Source organism: Trichosurus vulpecula, chromosome 7 (genome assembly GCF_011100635.1).
Source record: "Trichosurus vulpecula isolate mTriVul1 chromosome 7, mTriVul1.pri, whole genome shotgun sequence".
Taxonomy (NCBI): Eukaryota; Metazoa; Chordata; class Mammalia; order Diprotodontia; family Phalangeridae; genus Trichosurus; species Trichosurus vulpecula.
In genome coordinates, this window is record NC_050579.1 from 222,409,924 (window position 1) to 222,436,771 (window position 26,848).

Genomic DNA, 26,848 nt, shown 5'->3' on the forward strand with positions numbered 1-26,848 from the left:
ATTAAAAGCTTCAGTGTAAATAGATGATTACAAATAGTAGTTAGGTTTTTTAAAGAAAGTTCGAAAAATTAATTATGGTGAAAGTTAAGGGTATGTATCAGAAAAAAAAATGATGACAGTGATTTTTGAACTGGATGTGATTTTATACCAACATGGTTTTACATTAGTAGGCACATACCTCCAACACAGACTTGTTGAGTTTTTGTAGTTAATTTTTTTAAAAGCCAGTATTGGATATAGTAGTTCTTCCAAATGTTTTTCATATATAGAATTCTTAGTTCTCAGAATTTATTTGTGGTTCAGCTTTAGGTCTTTCTTAAAAAGTTTAATTTTCTATTAATTATATTTATAACTATTTTAATCTGATAGTAAGAGGTTGGCCTCGACTTAAATATGACAAACATAGTAAAATATTTTAAGAAAAATGATAGAGATAGATGTTGAGATATTTATAGAGATAAATGTAGAGATGAACATTGAAAATATTGGGACTACAGATATTTACTATTTATTCCTCACCATGATATTACTAAGACTGGGAACTAAACTATTAGCCCACTCATGTTTTTTAAGGCAAGAAGAGTAATTTATCCCATGGTATGGCTGGCATGATATGAGTAATCATTGAACAATAGTAGAAATAAAAGGAGGCTTAGCTGTTTCTGGACACTTTATCAGGCACAAAATAATCCTCTTTAGTTTAGGGTTGGGGTTTGTTGAACTTAATTTATATATATATGTATATATATAAATATAACTGTGGTTAAAGTTTAAGTATTGTTGCAGATTTTTTCCCTTCTACTTTCTCATGGCAAATTTTCTTTGAAGTCTAGGATGCATTTACAGTTACTACAGTGTCTCAGTAAAATAATAGACAGAGATATTTGTGTGTGTGTTTTTAAATCATAGTTCTTTGTGAAGTCAGAGCTTCAAAGGAAAAAAACCCATACATACAAACCATTGATTTTGGAAAAAAACAGGTGGTGGTATAAAACAATTCTGTGCTATTTTTTAAGAACTGTTAGACCGTTTTTCTAGAGGGCATTTGATGCAGTATGAGATAAATAGACTTTTTGATAACTACACCAAAGCGAATGACTTCAACTATAGAGTTGCATTTTTAATATCTATGCATATAGAAAAAGTATATAATTTTAAAAGTCTATTTGTCCCTTGTGTCTTTCTTTCTGGGTATTCTTGTTCTCACTCATCTCAGAACAGACAAAGATAGTATGATAATAGCTGAATTTCAAAAACAAATATGTGTGGTATTAGTTGTTCTTAATAAGTTCTCTCAAATTGGCTTTATTGTTCAAATTCTAATTTTCTGATTTTATGCTGTAAAGTCCATTTTTTTGGCTTGCTATCACCTAACAGAACAAAAAGGAAATTTTAATAGTAATGAATTTCTGGTAGAGGGAGTTTCTTCCTAAGAGTGTGACAACCTTCATAACTATTTTGGTCTGTTCTGAGTTAACAGGTTTCTTCTGCACCAATATTACTAACAAGTCTAACTGCAAAACAGTATAATTAGCTTTACTTTATAGTCAAATTAACTAAGTGACTTTTCTAATCTCCATAATAAAACATTAATAATTTTGTCCCAGTTTTTTCATTTTTAAGATCCTGCTTCATTTCAAATATTGCCTATATATCTTGATTGTATTAATAATTCCTCACATAAAATTAAGATAATTTAATTCTCCTTTCCCTGTTTATTAAATACATCTGATTTCAGATATTTGCCATTATCCCATTCTCCTTAGAGCTTATATGATGCAGTCTTTAATGTTTCTAAAATGTCATTAAATTATGCATTGTATCTACAGATATGCTCATTTTAAATTCAGAAAGCATTTTAAAGGTAAAGAAGCAGTGTGGTTTAGTGGAAGGAACATGTACCATATTTAAATTTTTGGAAACCTACATTCATATCTCACCTCTACTTCTCACTGTGTCACTCTCTAAGCCTCAGCTTTCTTATTTGTAAAATCAGGGAGTTGAACTATATAGTTTCTGAGGTCCTTTACAGCATGAATAATCTATAATTTTCTTTGAACTTGCTATAGATAACTGGGTGAATCTAAAGCAAGTTTGTTTCCACTTCTACTGTCCTCCCCCCTGCGATGAGATTTTTTTTTTCACTTAGAATATGAACTAGTGAAAAAGTAGATGAAAAAATGAGGAGCAAGATGTTAAAGGCATTTTTTAACTAGAACCATGAAAAATTGCACTTAGGATAGGTCTTTTTGCTGGAACACGGAATTTTTAGACTGAAATATTTGTTTTGCAAATGAAGGCAGTCATTGCTACTGCTGTAAAATCGATTAGTAGACTACTCCAGAGCTTTGTTTCATGTGAACAGTACTTAAAATATTTAGAAAAAAAATCTCATGTTTGCAAATTTCCCAAGATGTGGCCTTTAATGGGTTGATAGTCTTTATGAGTTGTTGGAAGTGAAATAAGGCATTAACTGGAAACTAGTCTGATAATACGCCTCCCAGCACTTAACTGGGCTGGTCCCAGAATAGCAGCCGTAGAGTATCATCAGGCCTATACTCAAAGTTGCAAGCCTGGAATGGTCTCCCAGTGCTTTGGTTTAATTGATGTAGCTTTTGAGAAGTCATGGTCACTTCCATGCCACAATGACACATCTAGATCTACTAGAATTATTTAATGGAGGCTGTTAAGATGCCATTGGAGAATATGGAAATATTAAACTGATAAAGAGAAAAACTGTAAGATGTACAGTCTACCAGGCAAATAAAAATTACCGAAAGCTCCAGTCTAGATGAGTTTTTAAATCTCTAATCAAGTTTAATATGCATGGCTAATTTGTTTTAAAATGATTTAAGTTAATTGAGTAAAATTAACAGGACTGTGGCACATAATGAATATTAATGAAATTTCAATGATCAAGCAATTCTAATTCGCTTCACTTTGTGTTTCATATATTATGTAAATGTCAGATGATTCCTGCATTATTTAAACTATGATTATGTAACAGAACTTAATATACTTATCTCTTATCATACTTTGGAGCTGAAACCATAGGTACATTTTTAAAAATCCTGATCTTATCGCATAAAAAAGAATGGCAAAAATACCTGAATTCAGAATGGATTAGAATTTATGTGCATCACAGAAGAGAATCTCTGAGTATATAAAAGACGAACATGTTTATTCAAAAAAATAAAGCAACCGTCAGGGAATATAACTGCCTTTGCATTAGCAAATTTATTGAGATGAGGAGCATATCTGGTAAAGAATTTAGGCTTTAGAAGTTGCATATTTCTTTATTCCTTTTCTTCTCCCTACCCAGGTTTAGCCGAGTCTGGATTAGTTTGAACAATGAATCTCCAGAAATATTCACAGATAATCAGATTCTCACCATTCAAAGTTATAATTGTGTAACACATGGTCATTCCTTCCACTCCAATGGAAATATTCCATGCAAATTCAACTAATGTGACCACTTTTGGGGATTCATTATTCACAGCAATCTGGACTTAGCTATATTTCATGAGTATTTACTAATTTGTAGATTACTTTTAAATCTCTGTATTTTGTTTAATTTTAAAAAATTTCACATCACAAGACATATGTTTTACTTTTCGTAGGGTTGGCCAATAAACACTGAATTGTTCATATTTATTTTATTTCTGCGTGTTATGTTCTTTGTATTTAGCACAACCTGTGTTGTTAACAGATGAATAGTGTGGTATATAACAAGAACACCGGACTGTGGATCAGGAGGCTAACTCTGAGCCATGGGCAAGTTACTTCTTAACCCCTTGAGACCTCACTCATTGTCATTATTTGTAAAATGAGTTTAGATTAAATGTTCATTAAGATCCCTCCATTCTTATATGTTTTAAGAAAATCATTCCTTAGAAACAAAAAAGATTATTCACATTTTTTGTGTGTATTATGAATTCCTCTTATGAAGGGTGTTTTCTGCTTGCAACTAATGGTTACTTTATGAAGCTTCCTATCTGGAGAAGGTGGTGGTGGTGGTGGTAGTGGTGGTGGTGGTGTTGGCTTACTCTGCACTTTGGCATCCTTGGTTTGTAAGTACTTTGATGAGCTTTGCTTCAGATATTCTGGACTACAATTGTAGCAGAACAGACTTGATATTTTTAATAAATTTCTTATAGATTAAAAGATGTAAGGAGACATCTGAACATGGAGCCTATTCAGAGCTGCTTCAGCAACAGAAAGCAACAGTGGTGGAGAACAACAAACTCACAGGAAAGATTAGTGAGCTAGAGAAGATGTTAGATGAGCTAAGAAAGCAGAAGTTCCAGGTAGAGCAAGAACTTCCCAAAGTAAAGGCAGCTGCAGAAAATGAGCTGAGGAAGCAACAGAGAAATGTGGAAGATATTGCATTGAAGAAAATAAGGGCTGAGAGTGAAGCCAAGCAATATCGCTGTGAGCTTGAGAACATTGTGAAGGAGAAGATAGCAGCAGAGCAAGAGTTAGAGCGTGTGAAGCGGCTGACGTCAGAGGCAGAAGCTAAGAGAGCTGTGGTTGAAGAAAACCTCCGAAATTTCCGGCAGCAGTTAGAGGAGCACACAATTACTCGAAGGACCTTGGAAGACCGTCTTAAAAGAAAAGACACAAGCCTCAGTGACTTGGAGCATCAGAAAAGCATGTTGATGGCAGAACTAAGAAGAAAAAAGGAGAGTGAGGAAGAACTCTTAAAACTGATAAAGCAGATGGAAGGAGATCTTGAATTTCAAAAGAAAGTTGCAGAGAAACAGTTGCAAGAAAAGCAAAAAATTGAAACTGAAGCCAGGAGAAAAATAACAGAAATCCAGCTCTCTAGTGGAGAAAGCACATTGCCAACCTGCGTGACCATACAGGATACACATGGAAAGCAGAAAGCTGATGAACTGAAGCATCAGGTCCATGAACTAACTCTTGCCAACAAAAAGGCTGAAAAGGAGGTAGGGGAGCTAAAATATGAGCTGAATGCCCTTCAACTTCAAAAGACGTCATCTGAGGAAAAGGCTCGTTTGCTAAAAGAAAAGTTAGATGAAACAAATAATACGTTAAGGTGCCTCAAGTTGGAGTTGGAGAAGAAAGACCAGGTAGAGCAGGGCTACTCTCGACAGTTAAGAGACCTTAATAGGCAGTTGAACCAGACGACGGATAGAGCTCAAGAGGTAATGCAGGAAGCTAATGATCTGAAGAAAATGAAACATCATTATCAAGTGGAGTTGGAATCTCTCCACCAGGAAAAGGGGAAGCTGAAAAGAGAAGTGGACCAAATCACTCAAGCTCAGGCACTAGCTGAAATGAACATTCAGCATTTGAATTCCAAGGTCTCCACTCTTCAGCATGAGAAGGCATTAGCTGATGAAAGGGCAAGATCCTGCCTAGGGAGATCAGAACATATCTTGACAGAAGCATTTGATAAAAGCCATGAACAATTACTTCAAAATATCAAAGCAGAAAAAGAAAACAATGAAAAAATCCAGAAACTTAATGAAGACTTGGAAAAAAGCAATGAATGGGCAGAGATGTTAAAACAGAAAGTGGATGAGCTCACCAGACAAAATAATGAAACCAAATTGATGATGCAGAGAATTCAGTCAGACTCGGAGAAGATCGTGCTGGAGAAACAAACTATTCAGCAAAAATGTGACATCCTAAAAACTCAGGCAGACGGTTTTAAAGAACAGCTCCGTAACACAAATGAACACTTGCACAAGCAGACAAAAACAGAACAAGATTTCCTCAGGAAAATCAAATGTCTGGAAGAAGACTTGGCCAGAACTCAAAGTCTGGTTAATGAATTTAAACAGAAGTGTGACCAGCAGGACATTATTATCCAGAATACTGAGAAGGAGGTTAGAAATCTGAATGCAGAGCTGAATGCATCCAAAGAGGAAAAGAGACTCGGTGAGAAGAAGGTAAAGATCCAGGAAGCCCAAGTGCAGGAATTAAATAATAGGTTGAAGAAGGTCCAAGATGAATTGCACCTAAAGACTATAGAGGAGCAGATGGCACACCAAAAGATGGTTCTATTTCAGGAAGAATCTGCTAAGTTCAAACGCTCTGCAGAGGAATTTAGGAAGAAGGTAGAAAAATTAATGGACTCCAAAGTCATCACTGAAAATGATCTTTCAGGCATAAAACTTGATTTTGTATCTCTTCAGCGAGAAAACTGTATAGCCCAAGAGAATGCTAAGTTATATGAAACAGATATTAAAGAATTAGAAGGAAGGCTTCAGCAGTATCGAGAACAAATGCAACAAGGAAAGAATGTGGAAGCACATCATTACCAAAAATGTTGTAAACTTGAAGAGGAGCTGATGGCACAGAAACGTGAAGTTGCGAACTTGAAGCAAAAAATGGACCAGCAGGTAAAGGAGCATGAACACCAGTTAGTTTTGCTTCAGAGTGAGATCCAGAGAAAGAATTTGACTAAAGATTGCAGCTTCAAACCAGACTTTGAAAGGAAAGTAAATGAGTATAAATACTATGGTGACCTCTCCTCTAGGGGAATGGAGCAACTTCAACAAAAGGCACAATCTCCTCTGTTGAGATGGGAATCAAAAGGGTTTCTGAGTGAGCAACTAGATGAAAAAAGGCTCCATAAGGGTGCTGAACAGACAGCCAAGGAAGTCCAATTCCAGCTACCAAGAGCTACACTGGAGGATGAAAAAAGCCAGCAATGCTATTCTGAGTATTTTTCTCAGACAAGTACTGAGTTGCAGATAACTTTTGATGAAACAAACCCAATTACAAGACTTTCAGAAATAGAAAAGATAAGAGATAAAGCTCTATACAATTCCCTATCACCTGTTAGATATCAAGATGACACCTCTGAAATGGAACTGGTGAAACTCATGAAGCCTTTGGAGGTATACTCTACTTTCTGTCAACCATTAGCATTTTCAGGCCAGTTTCCTGTTTTTTTCCCTGTTTTCTTTAGTGCTCTATTGATTATTTTAAAATATTAATTTATTCATTTAGCACACATTTAATTATTATAATTATTGCTTTATAGTTTTAGTTGGGAAAATAATGCTGCTACACTTTCCCAGTATGTGGTAGATTTGTTTGCATCTTAGATGTTATATCTTTAAAAGTATTGAGATTAAACATGTACAGATATATAATGAATTTCCACAGGGCTTTAAGAATTGATATTTTGTACAATGTGGAGGCAAGGAGAAACATAGAAGAATTAACCAAAAGTAATTCCTAATTTGCAGCGTAACAGATTTAATTTTAGTCATTTAATCTCAAAAGTTGAGATAATGAGAAAATTTCAGAGTTTTTATTTCTGTAAAGCCTTTTCTATAAGGGAAGTAAGGTGCAGTGAAAAGATCATGGGCTCTGGAATCATATTCTTCCTTTTATACTTATTATGTGTGTGACTTTCAGTAAGTCACTTAACCTCCTCGAGCCTCAGTTCCTCATCCGTATGAAGGGATTGGACTAGATATCTTTTAAGGATGCTTGCAATTCTTAGATCTATGATTCTAGTCATAACTGTCTTCTTTACAATTTCTACTCTCTGTTCTTTGAGGCATGATATTTGGGTTAAGGGTGGATGCAGTTCTTCAGATCAATTCCTTATCATTTTATAAATTCCTGTTTACAGATAGCTAAGAACAAGCAGTATGATATGCATGTTGAAGTCACAACATTAAAGCAAGAAAAAGACTTAGTTCCAGATCATGAAGAGCGAATACTCGAAGTATTCAGAACCTCAGATGGATTCAAGAGAGGAGAATTGCCTAAGTTGAATTCTACCAATTTAGAACAAGACAACTTCCAGAGTGTTAGCAGAAGTTATTCCGTCACAGATGACGAATTTAAATTTCAGGGTCTCAGACACATGGTCACGGCCAGGCAGTTGGTTGAGGTGAAGCTTCTAGACATGGGCACTGTTGAGCAGCTGCGTCTTGGTCTCAAGTCTGTGGAAGACATACAGAAAAGTCTTAGCAAGTTTTTGACTAAATCCACTGCAATTGCAGGGTTATACCTGGAGTCTACCAAAGAAAGAATGACATTCACCTTAGCAGCCAAGAAAATAATTATAGATAAAGCCCTGGCCTTAGCATTTTTAGAAGCTCAAGCAGCAACAGGCTTTATTATTGATCCTATCTCAGGGCAGAAATATTCTGTGGAGGATGCACTTATTAAGGGGGTTGTTGATAATGAATTCAAAAGTCGGCTTCTTGAAGCTGAGAAGGCAGTCCTAGGATATTCACATGGTTCAAAGAAGTTGTCAGTATTTCAAGCTATTGAGAGCAGGCTGCTCGAAAGAAGAAAAGGAAAGCATATCTTGGAGGCCCAGGTTGCATGCGGGGGAGTCATTGATTCTGTGAGAAGTGTTCGAGTACCTCCAGAAATAGCTGTGCAGCTGGGCTTGCTGAATAATGCCATTTTACAATTCTTACACGAACCATCAAGCAACACCAGAGCTTTCCCTAACCCCAATAACAAACAAGTTCTCTATTACTCAGAACTGCTGAGAATGTGTGTCTTTGACATAGACAGTAGATGCTTCTTGCTTCCATTTGGAGAAAGGAAAATTTCCAATCTCTCTGTGGAAAAGGCTCAGAAAATTTCTGTAGTAGACATAAAGACGGGAGCAGAACTGACTGCATTTGAAGCTTTCCAAAGGAGTCTTATTGAGAAAAACACCTATCTTGAGCTCTCCAGACAGCAGTACGAGTGGAAGGAAGCCACATTCTTTGATTCCTGTGGAAAGGCTTCTCACCTGCTGACTGATGTTAAAACAGGATTGCAGTTTAGTATCAGTGAGGCAGTAGAACAAGGAGTGATTGATAAGGCCCTGGTTAAGAAATGTCAGGAAGGTATCATCACACCCACTGAGCTTGCTGATACTTTGCTGAGTAAGTTAGTTCCAAAGAAGGATTTAAACAGCCCAATTGCAGGGTACTGGCTATCTGATTCTGGTGAAAGGATCTCAGTTCTCAAAGCTTCACGCAGAAATTTGATTGATCGGATTACTGCCCTGAGATGCCTTGAAGCTCAAGTCAGTACGGGTGGTATCATTGATCCACTTACAGGCAAAAAGTTCAGGGTGACTGAAGCTTTGCATAGAGGGTTAATTGATGAGTCATGTGCCCAACAACTACGGCAATGTGAGGTGGTATTCAGGGGGATTACTCATCCGGTCACTAACAAGACTATGTCGGTGGTTGAAGCTGTGAGCACAAGTGTTCTGAGCATAGAACTTGGGATTCGATGTTTGGAGTTCCAGCACTTGACAGGTGGGTTAATCCATCCACAGTCTAACATGAGGTTATCAATAGAAGAAGCTCTCAAAGAAGGGATCCTTGATGTCCTCACTGCTTCAAAGCTCAAAGATCAAAAGTGCCATGTTAGAGATATAATTTGCCCCAAAACTAAGAGGAAGTTGACCTACAAAGAAGCCTTAGAGAAAGCAGATTTTGATTTTCACACAGGACTAAGACTCCTAGAAGCATCAGAACCCCTCATGTCTGGGATTTCCAGTCTCTACTACTCTTCATAAAATTCAGTGACATTACAGTAGTGCTTAGTATATTACCTCCTTTTAGTCATTCAGTTATAAGAAATTCTTTATGTACTCACTATTGGTTTCTTGTTGGGTTGGAAACTGCTGGCTTCTAAGAGTGTTTGTTATATTTGAAACAGCATAAGCATGGCTGAAGAAGGATTGAAATGGTTTCATTTAGCTTTGAGATTAGTTCGGTAAACCTGATTAGGATAAATCATCTTCTGTATCCAAACGTGGCCAGCAGGAGCTCAATCAAGTTCGTGATGTCCTCTCACTCCTTCAGAGCTATTCTAATCTTTACCAGCCAGCCCTGGCCTTTGGTGAGGGGCCCCCATTTCCTGAATGATGCAGTACTCTGAGATCAACCATAAGGTGATTTTGGAGCAGAACCAAGAACAGAAAAGAGAGAAAGATCTGCAGCTGGCCTAGTGTATCTAGGTCTTCTGAATTTCAGACTGTATTGAAAAATAAAATCATTTTGAGTTTTCTTGTACATACTACACCTCCAGACATGTCAAAACAGTTCATAAAAGTTGCATTTATTTTCAAGACCATGAATTAAAATGCTAAGCAATTTAAAATATATTTGTGGTAGTAAGGGGGTGGGTGGAAGTGTTGGCTCATTGTTATTTGATTAGATATTGCTGGAAATCTTAATATTTTCTGTGTATTTTACTTCTGTGATTATGTTCTATATTCCTCTGACTTGATAACCTATTCAAGACTCTTCTATATCAGTGACTCTTGACTTGTAATGCTAATGCAAAGGCAGCAATTCAAAGATTTTTTTAGATCTTGAATAAAGCCATAATTTATGCTTTGTCATGTTGAACAACCACCAGAAAGTTAGATTGATCTTTCTGCAAATTTTTGGTGTGACTTGAAGCATTGATCCACAGCTTTGGTTGCCATTGCAAACATTTGGTGCCCCCTTTCCAGAGAAAGCGTGGATCTTTATCACAGCAGAGTACCATGTGGTATGTGTGGTTATGTCAATGAATAAAACATTTCACTAGCCCTGGTATTGATAATGCTGTTTTTCACACGTTTGTTTGCTAAGCAGGATCTAACACCTCAACAACTTTTAATATATTTTTTTTTACAACTCATGCTTGCCAGAAATCACTGGAAGAAGAAAAGAAAGAACATGTTGAAAAAGCCAAAGAGATACAGAAATGGGTGTCAAATATTAGCAAGACATTAAAAGAAGGCGAGAAGGCTGGCAAATCATCCTTCTCAAAGCAGCAGGTACTCACTCATGGTGTCTGTCTGGGGTTACACCTGCTTCCTGGATTATACTAAGAAACTAAAGTCACTCTATTTCCTTTCCAAAATAAAAAAATGGACTATTAATAAGATAGCTTCGTCATGTTTAGGATATGAATAGGATATGAATTCTTGTTCTTAGAGATTTCTGAACATGAAAAGACTAAAAAAAATTTTAAAGCAAAAGTAGGAAAAAATCAACAAGCATTTATTTAGTGTACATTATGTGCCAGGCACTGTACTAAGGAGTAGAGATACAAAAGAAAGACACAAAAGTCCCTGTCCTCCAGGAGTTTACATTGTAATTGGGGAGACAACATGTAAATAAATAGTTGCATGCAACATACATACCTACAGAACAGATGGAAGATAACCTTAGAGGAAAGGTTCTAGAAGCCTGAAGAAGGTGACACTTTAGATAAGTCTTGAAGGAAGCTGATGATTCCTCAAGGCAGAGATGAGGAAGCAAAGTATACCAGACATGCACAGCCAGGTACAAAGATGAGATGAGAGATAACAGATCATGTGCAAATTAGTTCAAAGAGTGTAAAGTAATTTTGAGTATGTAAATCAGTTGACGTACTTTTCATAAGCATCTTAAATATAGAGGGAATGTAGATGTCAGATTGGTTACTAGAAAGTTTATATCTTACCTTCCCAAATGCTAGATCTTCTCTGTCCTGCAAGATACAACATGGAGTTGGAAAAACACTGAATTGGGAATTAGGAGAGCCGCGAGTTCAAATCCTGCCTCTGGTATTCTGGCCAAGTCATAAGATCATAGATTTAGAGCTGGGAGAGTCCTTAGATGCCATCTAGTCCTAATCCCCCATTTTACAGATGAGACTGAGGCCAAGGGAGGTTAAGTGATGTTACAAAGGTCATAAAAGCAGTAATCTTCAGAGGTGGAATTTGAACCCAGGTCCTCTGACTATACATCCATTGCTCTTTTCACTGGAACTTTATGACCTTCAGGTCCTGATCTATTAATATGGAGATAATAATAACCACAGGGATACATACTTTGAAGGATTATTGTGAGGATCCAGTAAGATAATACGTGTAAAGCACTTTGAAAACCTTAAAGCATGATATAAATTGCTATTTTTGTTGCTTAAATAAAGCAATTACTTCTTATGTATTTTTATCCTAGATGGACTTTTTAATTAAACTTTAACAAAAGAGTTGTTTGTTCCATTCCTACTTGGGATCATCATATCGGTGAGGTCTTTGTGCTCCACTAGCATCTATTGTAATTTGCTGCATAAACTCTGGTGGAGCAGTGAGGGTATCTTCTCTTCCTGCTGCTCATCACTCAGGCCGCCATTCCTACTGCTCATTCTATATTTTTTTCCTTGCTGAGTAAGGAGCGTTTTCTGGCTCTGACACTTACTAGATATGTGACCCTAGGCATGAAGACTTTAAGTCTTGGAGCCTCAGTGAGAGTGATCTTCATTGTGAGAGTTAGTCCTCTAAACCTACTTCCCTGAGGATTGTTTTCTTAGCAATAATTCCATCAGTCAGGCAGTTCAAGAGCACTCATAAATCTAGTATGCTAAGTCCTAGGAATAAAAAGAAAATGAATGAATGCAACAACAGTCCTTACTCTCACAGAGCTTGCATTTTAATGGGTGACACCATATGTAAACAAAAAGATACACATAAGATATAGTAGAAAAGGGATACTTAACCTGAAGTTTACAGACACCTTGGGGGTCTTTTTAAATATATATTTTATTCCCCCCAATTACATGTTAAAAACAATTTTTTAACTTTTTTTAAAGTTTTGAGTTCCAAATTTTATGCCTTCCTCCTTCCCTCTCTCCTCCCTGAGGTGGTACGCAATCAGATATAGGTTATATGTGTGCAATCACGTAAAACGTTTCCACATTACTTTCTTGGGGGTCTTTAGGGAAGCTCTGAATTTGGATGGAAAAAAATTACATCTTTATTTTCACTAACTTCTAAGTGAAAATTATATTTCCTTCAATTATTTTAAAAGAAAAGATACTGAGAAAGGGTTTATAGGTTTCACCAGACTTCCATGACACAAAAATGGATAAGAATTCCTGGAAGAGAAGAATGAGAGAGAGAGACAGAGAGAGAGAGACAGAGAGACGAAGGCTCATATGGCTGGGGCGGTAGGTGTAGGGGACCAAGAAAGACTGTTTGCCAAAGGTGGCTTTTGAACTGAGACTTAAAAGAAGCTGGGGATATTAGGAGATAGAACTAAAGAGGGTTAAGATTTCAGGCGTTAGAGATAGCCAGTATAAAGGTATGGAAAGTAGAGACAGAGGAACCACATAGCTCACATTTATATGGTGCTTTATAGTTTACAAAGGCACTACAAATGTTCCTGAGCTGATGCATAGACATCTTACAAATAAACAAAATGCTTTTTAAACTAAAGTGCTGTATAAATGTGATCTGTTGTTTTACCCTCTCTTTCAGTGTTAGAGAACCACTGTCAGGGAAGCGAGCATGGGCACCTAAATCTTGTTGTACAGATCTTCCTTCCAGCTAGGCACTGCTATACACATGCCACCAAATGACCCCTTTTTCTCCCACATTGTCTAAATATGATAGTGAAACTCCCTTATAACGTTAGAGATTTTACAGATAGGACTATGAAGCTTAGGTAAGTTAAATGTCTTGCCCGAGGTTATGCAGGCAGGAAGAATCAGAGATAGGATTTGAACCCACATTTTCTGATGATAGAAGCACTCCTTACTCCACTATACCACACTCCCCTGATAGAGAATGACAGCCCTTCTGTAATCTGTAATTTTAGAGAGTTATCCAGGACACTAAGAGATACCCATGTTCATGTAGTTATGTCAGAGATAGGACTTGAACCCAGATCTTCATTATTCTAAAGTGATTATCTACTCTACCATGTTGCTTCTCATAAGTATAATAATAACCTATGAAGCTTTCAAAACATACTACATGCATTATCTTACTTGAGTCTTATAGTCCTCACTAGGGAAGGGGAAGCACTGCAGCGATTCTATCCATTGTACCGATGAGGGGAAACAAACTTAGAGAAGTACTGTGACTTGGAAAGGCAATGGTTAAACCCAAGTTTTCCTGATGCCAAGCCTGGCCTGCTATCATCTATATCACGCTATTGCAATTCTATGTATTATTGTTTTAATCGAATTAAAAGTATACAATAGTACAGGCTCCTTTTCCTAGATCATCTTTGTTATAAAATCACAATATTTCCCCCTCTTCTTTCTTTATAAAGAATTCTTAAAAATAAAGCTACGAGCATACCCTTCCCATGGCCCTTTAGAATAGGTCCGTTCCTTATTTAATACTCCTCAGGAAAACGCCGCTTTTGTATATAAGCGTGTAAACCTTTTCCTGTTTCATGATGATATTTCACTGCAAAGTGAGCCACAAGATAGTGGTACTCTTGATGTGACAATGATCATTAATAATAAGAAGCAGAATTTATGTAGCACTTTAAGGTTTACAAAACACTTTACAAATATTGTCACATTTTATCTTCATAACAACCCTGGGAGTTGGGCTATTATTACAGGTAGGTTCTATTATTATCCCTATTTTACGAATGAGAAAACTGGGGTAGGCAGAGGGTGAGTGACTTGCCAGGGTCACACATTAACAGTGTCTGAGGCTGTATTTGCACGTAGTTTTTCCTAATTCCAGGTCCAGTGCTCTGTCCGTTACAGTTCCCTGTAAAAGTAGGTTAACTGAGGTTCAGCGTGCTTCTGGTTGATACAGTAAGGAATCACATCTCAAATTAAGCAGGTAGCAGCATAGTATGGAGGAGATAAAATTGGTCTTGGAGTCGGAAGCCTTGGAATTGAACGCTGGCTTTGGTGCTCATTAGCTATGTGACTTTGGGCTCACCTACTCGGCCTCAGTTTCATCATCTGTAAACTTAGGAGATCAGACTGAGCGATCTCCAAGATCCTGTCAGCTTTGCTAGTTTTGCAGTGTGAGACATGGGAATGCTTACCTGTGAGTGAATGACTATCCTTAGTCATTTAAGAGATGAAATTGATCAAAGAGTAAAATAGAAATAGCTGAAAATGAAAATAGAGAGCTGAAAGCTTTAAGAGGGATATTTTGGTTACTATTACGTAGAATGTGGCTTAAGTCATAAAACATGTAAGAATGCCCAATATGCTTTGTCTTAAAACAAATTTAAGGTTAGTGAGAAGACTTGTGTACTTCTAAAGTTACTGTGGCATCGTGTTTGAGTCTATTTTTCTTAGGACATTAAGTGAAAAAATTTATGATCTCACAGTAGTGAAACATTTCATTTAGTTGGCTTCACATCACAACATTTCCAGTGTATTTTTGCTGATGAAAGGTAGCACCTGACAAATAGTAAACACTTAGTAAATGCATGTTGATTGATTGGCCCAGTGGAAAGTTGTTGTCAGAAACAAGTTAATTAAGAAGTAATTTGGTGAGGAAATATGAAAGGATGGGACAAAATCTTGGTCTTTTAAGAATAGGTTAACTTCACTATTTATTTCAGGTTGGCTGATTTTTCTTTTTTTGGCAGGGAGGAAGAAAGGGGAAGTATCTAGTTCTATGCTTTCACTAAAGTAGGGAGCTCCCAGAGTTAGAAGACTCCCCATAATGGGGAAAAAATTTACTCTGCTTTCAGAGGACCTTGGGTGCAAATCCCAGCTCTTATGCATACTACCAGGGTGACTTGGGCAAATAATTAACCTCCCTTTGCCTCAGTTTCCTCATCTGCAAAATGAAAGGGTTGAACTAGTAGCCTCTGAGGTTCTGTCTGGTTCTAAATACATCTTGTGAATGCAGGTTTGTGGTAGGTGAGGGCTACTCCCGAAACATGGAATTCAGAAAAAAAGTATCATTGCCTCCACACTGACTACCAAAGCAAATAGCTTAGATCTGTTTGAGGGTAAGCCTCTTTCTACTTGTAAGGCAATGAAAAAATGCATTATTGGTCATTAATGACTGGAAGACTTAATTGTATTTTTTTCCCTTTCAGATTTCCAGTGAGGAAATTGCCACAAGGAAGGAGCAGTTATCCGAAGCCCTTCAAACCATACAGTTGTTTCTCGCTAAACATGGTGATAAGTATGTTGGGTTTTATTAGCTGCTTTATAATTATTTGAGGTAAAGGAAAATGGGGTTAGCATAGCAAAGAAGAGAGGACAGCTGAGCTACTAAGTCAGAAGATAGTTGCTGCTGTGATAAGTACACCAGCTTTACGTCTGTGCTGGAGCTATTTGTAGCATGGTGATATGGGGTTTCTACTCCTAGTGACTGGAAAGTAACCCCCATAAAACTACTTTTGCAGAGCCCTATAATGATATGGGAAGAAGGGAGATAAGTAGGAATTTTGAGTGACACAGGACAGTTACAGGTGATCAAGGATTCCTAGGTAACATTCTCTCTCCTTGTGACTTCTTTGTCTTATGGTTATGTAATACATTCTAAGAGATGAAAAGGTGAAAGAAAAGTTCTTATTGGTTTCCTTTGCACTATCTTCAAATTCCTCAATTTTGTTGCGTGGTTGTGGAAAACTATGTTATTATTGTTAATATTAAAGAGAAGCACACAGAAGTCATGTGACTTGACCAAGGTGATATAGCCTGTAAGTATCCTGACATGGTATTTGAACCCATGTTTTCCTGATTTAAAATCCAAATACCCTATCTACTATACTATTCTGCCTCTTGTATTTTAGTTGTCATGTTCTTTGAGAGTGAGGTTAATAAATGATATTTCTCCGTACCCTCTAATAGGTCAGAGTACATTTAAAAAAATTGTACATGTGCAAATGAGGTCCCAGTGTGTGAAAGTTTATATTGTGACAACCCTAAACTCCCTTATAGGCTGACACTGAGTCTTAAAAGTCTTTTTTATGGATGGTCTTTGATTTTTCTATATGGTATATAGATTATGGCAATTTAGTGAGCCTAGAAAGAAAATAGTAATTTGTTTTGTGAGCGTGTGCTCATTTAAAGAAATGTTATTTTACAGTATACTGAGAAATATAGTGACAAAGAAGATAAAGAGAGCTGGCCTTGGTGCCATGAAGACCCAGGTTCAAGTCTTGACTGACTCATACTGACTATGTGACCCTGGGCAAGTCACTTAACCTTCTGCCGCCATAGACAATTCTCTAAGAGTATTAAGTTGCAGAGGTGCTGACTTGCATTTTAGAGGGAGTTGCTTACCTGGAAATTCCCTATACCAGTGAAATCACAGGTCCCTAAAATTGTCACAGGATTATAGAAATTTACCTCTTCACCTTTCAGTAGTTGGTCTTTATTTCTATTTTTTAAAAGTTACTCTTATTTTAAAAGTTTTAAAAATGTACTTAAATCATTCCTTTATTTAAAAATTTCTTATTTATTTTAAAAACCATACTCTTGTCTTAGATTGACTGATGAAGAAAGAAATGAAATGGAAAAACAAGTGAAATCTCTTCAAGAAGGTTACAACTTGTTCAGTGACTCTCTGAAGCAACTTCAGGAATCACACATTCTAAGAGATGAAAAGGTGGAAGAGAAGGTAATATTACAGGAAAACTTTCATTAGTTTACTTTGTACTGCCTTTTCAAATTCCTTGGTTTTATTGCATGGTTGTGGAAAACAATGTTAATATTGGTCAAATTCCACTGGATTTTGTATGTAATAAAAATCTTGAAGGAAGTACAATTAAGTGCTTGCAGGTTTCAAAAGTGGTATATAGCAAATGCATCTTACCTATGCTGATCATCAACTTTCGTAAAGTCTTAATCTCTGCCTTGCATGATGAAAGATATAAGAAGCATTCATTTTCTAACTCCATGTCTTTAAAAACTATTCTAATATGAAATAAGGCTCTGTATTATTTTTAAAAAATGACACTATGTAATGACCCATGGTGGTCTGGGGTTTATAATCTTCATAGAAGAAGTTATTAACCTGGGGTCTGCAAACTTAAAAGATAAAAATTTTTATAACTATTTCAATGTATTGATTTCATTTGAAATCCTATGCATTTTACTTTAGGCATTCAAATGTATTCTAAGAATGGGTCCACAGTCTTTGCCGGAAATTCCAAAGGGAGTGAGAACACAAAAAAGGTTAAGAACTCTTGCTTTTAAGGGATTCTCTAAGAATACCTAAGAGTGTCTTTTAGGATTTATTTCCAAAGTTTCCATGGAAATATTATTTTAATACTTTCAGGCTGAATAATGAGAATTAACTCTTCTTATATGGAAATTCAGGTTTAAATTTCACATATTTAAATTTGAATCACATCTTAAGTATTTGTACTTGGAATTCAGTGCCGTATTTTGGCACATCCAAACAGAAAAGTCCAGTAAAACTAAACATTGCATTCTAATTGACATTTTCCAAACTTGTGAAAGGTCTCCACAAAAATTAATTGCAGGTTTTTTTTGGAGGGGGGTCCTGTTTGACTACGTAGAAGTGTTGTATGCTGTAAACATGAATAGCATGGTGTTTGGTCTCTTCTGTGTTCATACAATCTAACCTGACCAAGATGCAGAAAGCATGACTTGCCTTCTAAGTATAGATTCTGTTTTCTCGCTGTCATCATCTACTCTACTGTCTTCACTAACCCTGTTTATATACACAGAGATAAGTTTTCAATTCACAGATGCATGTTGATTTTAAAGCTTTTATCACATCCTGTGCTGTTGAATAGATCACTGACATAGATCACTTGTGCATTTGAGCTGCCTAACATTCACAACATTGCTACAGCCCTGGTAAGTAGAGGATTTTATGTTGAAATGGATTATTAAAAACCCAATCAAGTTTCATAAAAATTATTCCTACTTACGTGAAATCAACTAAAACTAGACATTTTGTATTTCCCTTTTAGCTGGATAAAGTCATTGCAGGTACCATTGATCAAACAACTGGAGAAGTCCTTTCAGTCTTTCATTCAATTTTAAAAGGCCTTGTTGATTATGAAACTGGAATCAGGTTGCTGGAGACGCAGCTAATTCTGTCTGGTCTAATTTCACCAGAGCTAAGAAAATGTTTTGATCTTCGGGAGGCTGAAAATCATGGCCTTATTGATGGACAGATTCTGTTTCAACTTGAGGAACTAGGTAACGCTAAGGAAATTATTTCATCAGTATCATCTACAACAATCCCAGTTCTAGATGCTTTTGACAAAGGTATGATTTCAGAATCTATGGCCATCAGGATTCTTGAGATACAGCTTTCTACAGGGTTTCTGATCATTCCATCCACAGGAGAGTGCCTGACTTTACAGAAGGCTTTTCAAAGAAACTTGATTTCTTCAGCATTGTTTTCTAAACTCTTGGAAAGGCAAAGCATATACAAAGACCTTATTGATCCGAATACTTCAGAGAAGGTCTCCTTAGTAGATATGGTTCAAAGAAGTATCCTGCATGAAAATACTGGAATGCGACTTCTCCCTATAAAACCACAAGAAGGAGGTAGAATAACACTAAAATGTGGAAGGAGGATCAGTATTTTAAGGGCAGCTCATGAAGGTCTCATAGATCGTGAAACCATGTTTAGACTGATAGGAGCACAGCTTATTTCAGGTGGTTTGATTGATTCTGCTTCTGGGCAAAGAATGACCATTGAGGAAGCCATGCAGGAAGGGGCAATTGACTTAGGTACAGCTAACTGTGTTCTCACTCATCAGGTGCAAACAGGTGGGATCATAAGTTCAAATCCACCCAAACGCTTAACAGTAGATGAAGCAGTCCAGTGCAATTTAATATCGTCTAGTAGTGCACTTTTGATACTAGAGGCACAAAAGGGCTTTGTTGGCCTCATTTGGCCTCATTCTGGTGAAATATTTCCTGCATCTTCCTCATTGCAGCAAGAGCTGATTACAAATGAATTGGCATACAAAATACTCAATGGCCGACAAAAAATAGCTGCTCTTTATATTCCCGAGACTTCCCAAGTCATTGGTCTGGATGCTGCTGCACAGTTAGGTGTTATAGATCATAATACAGCATCTATTTTGAAAAGTGTCATACTGCCTGATAAAATGCCTGACGTGGGAGACCTGAACACTTCCTGCAAAACTGCTAGACGATGGTTATCCTCTTGTGAGTTTCAACCATCAACCATATTCCATGAATATACACAGCAAGAAGATATTTCAGATGGAGGAGAGCATATGGAAACTCAGACCTTAGAACAATCACAGAATTTATTCCTGTCTTATTTGATGATAAATAGCTATATGGATGCAAATACAGGGGAAAGACTTTTGCTATATGATGGAGACTTGGATGAAGCTATCAGTATGTTATTGGAAAATGATAACACAGCATTTGGTGTAATGTCAGCAAAAAAAGAATCGATTGGCACAAATTTAAGACAATTTGGGGATCTTTTATTTAATAGTACTGCAGATAAAAAGAAGGATGATTGCTCACCAAGTAGTTTTGATGGGACTTGTTTCAAAGAGCCTGAAAATGGAATAACTCTTCGGAATAGGCAAAGTGCAGTCAGTGAAGGAATTAATGATTTAGTACAACCTGGAAAGACAGATAATGGAATGCTTAGTAGTGATTATGAAAATGTATTTAAAAGTTGCAAAGATGGAAATCAGGTAGGAACTAGTGCCAATGTAGATAAATGCATGTATTCTGAAAATATTGCAAATGATTTTCCAAGTGATAAAACCAAAAATTTTATTGGAGTCTCCACCAGTGGAAGACTTTGTGCTCTGGATGAAACAGACAACCAAGATATCAGGATCAAGGACCCCAGTATCCTTGAAAATTCTTCAAGTGGAAATCACTTATTCCATTTAGATCAAATGGGAGTCCACCAGGGAAGTAGTTGTAATGTGTTTACTTCAGATAGCTGCTTTCAGAAATCCCTCGTTTCTTCTTTGCCATTTAGTGATGAAGTTGTATTACTTGATCCAGAAACTGAAGAGAGTTTTCAAGGTAGACTTCTGGACAATATAGATAGTAGCATCAGTTTGCCAAGAAGATCATCTGAATCTAAGTCATTAAATGTTGATTGTAATGCTCCCCAACTTCAGTGTCAGAGGGATAATTTTGACAGTTCAGAATATTTAGGGAATCAGAGTGAGGTTGACTTTCACACAGAATCCAAAAGCCATGAGGCTGACTCTGAGCTTGAAGAATGCTCTGTCAACTCAACTCTGAGCAGTGATACTGAGAGTGCTGATACCCCTGATACTTGTGGAATCCAACAGCCTGAGGGAACTAACAGGGCTAAAGATTATCAAGACTCTCAGCTAGAGGACAGGGAAAGTGATACAGAGAGTGATGATGATTCTTATAGTACTCCATTGTTGGAAGACGATGACCATGATTCTCTACTTCTTGAAGACGACGATTATGATTGTTTGGAACCTGAAGACTTTGATATGCTGCAGCGTGAAGCAGATGACACCCCTCATCGTGGATGTGTTTGTGCTGGCATTTCAGTGGGGAACAAAAGCCACATAGTTACCCAAGGGGAAAGACCAGATCTGATAACTATGAAAGAGGAAACACAGTCTTTTCCAGAATTTTTCAAGATATCTAAAGCAAATGAATTACATTCTGATCAGAGATTAAACTCACATTCTGTTGACGTAGAGGTGGCAAATGGCAGGTTACTGGACACTATATCAGAAGAGGAAAGCACGAGTAATTTTGAAGATGATGTGCCTGGGACAATAACTTCAAAAAGTACAGAAAAAAAGGAGAACTTCGAAGCTTCATCAGAAGCAGGTGAAACTGGACATTTGGTAGGTAGAAGAGAACAAGATGAATTTGGGCACGAAGTTAGATTTGATGATCAAAATGATCAGTGCATGCAAAAGGAGGACAGTTATAGACGTAGGAAGCATCTATCTGCTATTAATGATCTGATTGAATGTGATAGGGATAGGGTGCTTGAAATGTCTACATCTCAGGATAAGGATGGAAGCCTCATGGATGTACAGGTGTCAGCTACTTCACATGAAAAGAAAGGTAGTGATGAAATTGTTGGGAATAGTATGATGAAGATAAAATCTACCAAGGAAACTCAGAAGTTTCCTGGTGTTAATGTTCTACAGCTAGAATCAGCCAGTGAAACCGATTTAGTTACCAAAGGAGTCACCCTTCCAGAATCTATGTCTGAGATTGTTGGTCAAAGCAGAGAAAGTCAACTTAATATTGAAAGGGACCTTGAGGGACAGTCTGCAGAAAACAAACTTACATTACAGGCCCTCATTCATGATAAAGAATCGGGAAAAAGTGTTGGTGCTGATAGTGTTTTATGTAATAGTGGTAACAATTCTATCTCTCAAATGGATAATAGTGATTCAGGGGACACTGAGACTAAGATAATGCAACCAGGTTCAGACTCCCTTTTTCTAGTGAAAGGTGGAAGTCATCATACTGAGAGCTTGACATGTGCAACTGAAAACAGATGTTCTGATGGTGATGTAGAAGAAAAACCTTCCCAAACAAACCATCCACGGATAATGACAGACTCCAGTGATCAAGATCACCAAAGAAATGAAACAAATGATCAAATTCAGAAGAGAGATGGTGAGAGGAAAATGCTTATAAAAGAGGACATATCGATTCCATCCGAGGTTAAGCTGCTTGAGAAAAGTGTGGGAGCATGCGACAAAAATTTGAACTGTTTTCCTAGAGAAAGTACTTGCCTATTTCCAGAAATCACAAGCAATGAAGAATACAATCAGACAGAGAAAGTGAAGGAAGCAAGTACTGATCTTGCAAATGAACCAAAGGATCTACAAATCTTAACAGATAAAAATCCTGTTCACTTGGAGAACCTTGGAGAAATATTTGACCTATCTTCTTCCAAGATGGTCAGTGGAATTGATATCATATCTGTAGAAAATTCAAATAAGGAACCTGAAGGCCATTCTGACAAGTTTCTCAGTGAGCCTGAGGAAGAACTGGATTTATTCTCTTACTTGAAAAAATGTGCAAAACATATAACATTAAATGAGAACTTGAACCCAGACAAAATTGATTCCTGTACCACTGGGGAAAGTAAAATGATAGAGAATGATGTACAAACAGAACCCTTTGCTGAATTAAATTCAGATACCCACATCCCTATTTTAACTGATAAACAGTTACAATCAGGAGTTAGTGGTGCCAGAGAAAAGAAGATAGGCGTTACACCGGAAGATACATGTATGAATGAGATAGCTTTAAGTCTTGCTACTAAACAACCAGACTTGGGAAAAGAATCTTTGAATACTCAAGTTACTTCAGAAGAGGAGACATTTACATTTTCAGATTTGCCTCTTAGAACCCTAGACGATGTAAGTAAAAATGCTGCTATGCAGACTGAACTTGAGACACCTGTGTGTGAAACGGAGCTAAGAAACAAGGCCAATGATGTTTCTGGCATTGAAATCTCTTCCCTGGAAATGAATAATAAGAAAGAAGCCACTGAACAACAGCCACTGAAAGAACAGACTGTGCCTCCAGTATCACGTGCAACAGAACCCCAGACTCCTGAATTATCTTATTTCTTAGTTGATGACTTGAAGGATATTTTAAAAAGCAGGTTGAAAGAAGGCCATATACTCTTTGGGGAAGAAGGTGAATTTTCATCCTATTCAGAAAGGAAAGTTTTAATGCAGAACTTACTTAAAATGGTTGGCCTCACACACTTGGTAAAAAAATCATCCAATAAGTTCAGTGACTCTAAAACAAGTGATTACAGTACAGTTTCACAGATGACTGACTCTCCAGAAGTAAAACCAGAGATCCATGAAAATCCATCTCCCCTTTGGCCTGTAAATCTTGGTCCTGAACTGCTCCTTGACATTTTGAAACAGAGCCAAAAGATTTCAGGGGCATTTGAAATGATGAAAGAAATAGCCCTGAATGAGAATGAGTCAGAGAGAAATGATATTGCATCAAAAGTTCTCCCATTACAGCTTGAAAATATCTTCCACATCCTCCTTGCTGATGAACATTCCCCCAAATCAGAACTTGTTGGAGATTTGAACAGAAATCTGCCTGCTAGTTTTCAGACTGAAGGTGGACAGATATATGGCCCTGATGAAAGTCCTGAAATCAAAGAAGGCCACTGTTCCTTTAACTCAGAAAAAATGCCAGAAACTGACGTAATAGCATCAACACCAAGCGAATCATTGGGCCACAAAATAGGTTTCCAAAGTGAGCAGCCACTTGAGACATTACACAATATTTCCCCAAATCAATTGGAATATACTTTGGATCCAAAAGAAGTTGCTTCTGGAAATGATCCCTTGGCAAAAGTAAGTAACATTTCATTGCTAATATTTTATGTTGAAGCATCAATCTTTTGAAAGCAGTTCTATATTGCAACTTGGCGCGGGTAAGGCAGTGTTATAGTGAAAAGTACACTGGCCCTGGGGTTAACAAACCTGAGTTTGACTCTTGCTTTTCTACATATTATCTGTGTGGTGTTAGGCATACCACAGCATTCTCCAGGCCTCGACTTCCCTCATCAGTAAATGGTGGTGGTTGGTAAAGGGGTGAAGAGAGTAGAAACTTTGATCTCTAAGGATTGCTTCAAATCCTGTGTATGCAGGGAGGATTATACTATAAAGATCTAAAATTTCCACTTATAGTACAAATCAGATTGTTACTATTTTTCATTTGTGAGAAAAGCTATTGATTTAGAAATGTCCAAACTCACTTTCAGTTTCCTAGTATATTACAGCTGTGTTTGCAGCACACTGAAAAAATGCATGGATATTTGACTATGCTTCAAGACATGAAACTTCCTTTGGACAACCAGCAGCCCCTTGATAACAATCTAGAAACTTTGAAAAACCAGCTCCAGCAATTAGAGGTAAGAATTTTGTGCTGACTGCTCAGGAAGGATATTAAATGAAAGGTGGCTTTGGAGAATGAGCAGTGTTCTGTGCAGCTTTTTTTTTTTATTTCAGGTTAATAAATTACCGGCATGTGTATGGCATTGTAACATATTAATTTGTTCTTTCCATGTTCTCTTTATAGTCATTTGAATTGGGATTAGCTCCGTTTTCTGCCCTTGTAAGAAAGGACATGAAGTTGGCTGAAGAATTCCTGAATTCTCAAACAAGCAATATTCCCAAAGAACATCTTGAGGACTTAATTATAAGCCACAAGAAACTGCAAACTGCCTTGTTGTCCCTATATGATTTATCTTCAAAAAGAACTAAACAGATTACATTAGCTATAGATTCTGAAATGGTAGGCATTCATATTTTTTATTAATTGAATTCTCATACCTTTGAATTATACCTCATACCTAAATACACTGAATTCTTATACCTTTTAAAATTTTTGGCTGAGAATTTTAAATGAAAGTATTTGGAATTTTTAGTAACAAATGAAAAATTTTATTTTCTAGTCCAAACTAACAGCTTCCCATGAAAAATTTCTGCATAATCTTCAGAAGTTTTCAGATTGGATTACAGAGAGGAGAAGGACTGTGAACGATCTTGTGGCAGACACTGGTGATAGGAAAAATGTAAAGGAAACCCTGGAATTGCTCAAGGCAAGTGCCACTTCATAAGTATGATGAGATATAATTGAAAATTACAAAATTTCACAGGATAATTAAGGGATTGGTGCTGGATATGTGATTTCCTTGGTATAGGGAACTTCCAGATGTAGAAATACCCACTACTGATGCAGTTCAGCCCTTTTCCTACAACTTATTGTCTTAGGGAGTTTATTGGAGCGCTGGGACGTTAAGTAATTCACTCAAAATGACACAGTCAGGATATATATGAAATGGGATTTATCTTCCTGGCTCCAAGTCCAGAGAGTCAGCAGTGGAGCCTGGAGAGTTATGAAGACTTGGCTGGTCTGGACAGTGTTCCTTAAAATAAAGGTTCTGAGCAGAATCTCAATCAGAGAATGGAGCCACCGAAACTGAGTGAACTTGCAGGGTGAGAAGGACAGTCATGTTTCCCACAGTTCTTTGTATGTTTCTTGAGGGCAGGGACAGCTTCATTTTTGCCATTGTTTCTGTAGCACATAGACTTGTAATAAATAATTGTTGACTGAGACAAACAGAAAACCTGACCATAGCTGGTGCTACAAAGGAAAATCACCGTTGCTTCATAGGCAGTGGATCCTCTAATGCCCTAAGTTCTGCTATATTTTGTCTCTCCCATATATTCTCTTACAATTTTTTTGAACTTTATGGTTCAGGAGACAAAAACTTCATTACCTGTCTTTTGGCATATGATCTTTTGAACCAATAATGGTCCATGGACAAACACTTTTATTTTCATGTTCAGAAGACATATATTTCAGAGACTTTGTACCATATCTTTAATTGAAGGACAACACTGTACTATGGCCTTGGGGTAAAGCTTTCCTTTGACTTCTTACCTTTGAACTTCCCCCTGCTTGTTTCCTAAGCAGTCCATTGTTGCTGAGTCTTTTCAGTTGTGCCCAACCCTTTGTGACTCCATATGGGGTTTTCTTGGCAAAGATATTGGAGTGGTTTGCCATTTCCTTTTTTCTAGCTCATTTTATAGGTGGGGAAACTGAGGCAGAGTGAAGCAACTTGCCCGGGGGTCATACAGCAGGTACATGTGTGAGGCAGGATTTGAACTCAGATCTTGGTGCTGTGTCTCTGCTACCGCTGGCCTCTTATGCAGTGGGCTCAGCTAATTACTGAAATGGCTGATGTGTTACCAACCAGACATGATTTAGTGGATAGAGAACTAGATTTGAAGGCTGGAAGACCTCAGTTCAAAGCCTATGTGTATGACATAAGGTGTGAACAAGTCATTTAAATTCTCTAGGTCTTCATTTGCTCATCTCTGAGACAGGGACAGTAACATCTATATCACCCTACCATGTGTTGCCATTATGTTATACAAATTATATAATGCCTGCAAGGTACTTTCAAGCCTCAAAACACTAAGTAAATGTTATTGTTAGCAAAAGAATAATTGCTTAACATGTGTGGGCCCTTTATGTGTTTTAAATATAGAGAAATAAGGCCTTTACTTTTTGTATTTACAGCTTAAATTCAACAAATAGAGAACAAACATAATACTAGGAGGGGAATGTTTTCCATCTATCTCTT

The 26,848-nt window shown here is 37.1% G+C and overlaps 1 protein-coding gene across 5 annotated transcripts in view; it reads left to right on the top strand.

The window, feature by feature from the left end:
* Positions 1 to 26,848, top strand: part of DST (dystonin) — a 611,236-nt gene that overhangs the window by 421,040 nt on the left and 163,348 nt on the right. For 3 of the 5 annotated variants that reach the window (XM_036768012.1, XM_036768013.1, XM_036768009.1), the window contains 3 exons: positions 10,649 to 10,777; positions 15,801 to 15,889; positions 17,200 to 17,332. In XM_036768012.1, the coding sequence (XP_036623907.1) occupies positions 10,649 to 10,777; positions 15,801 to 15,889; positions 17,200 to 17,332 (351 nt within the window). Of the gene's footprint in view, positions 1 to 4,157; positions 6,873 to 7,618; positions 9,524 to 10,648; positions 10,778 to 15,800; positions 15,890 to 17,199; positions 17,333 to 18,656; positions 24,048 to 24,457; positions 24,608 to 24,774; positions 24,991 to 25,150; positions 25,298 to 26,848 lie in introns of those variants that run through there. The other 2 variants (XM_036768011.1, XM_036768010.1) reach the window with 2 other exon arrangements.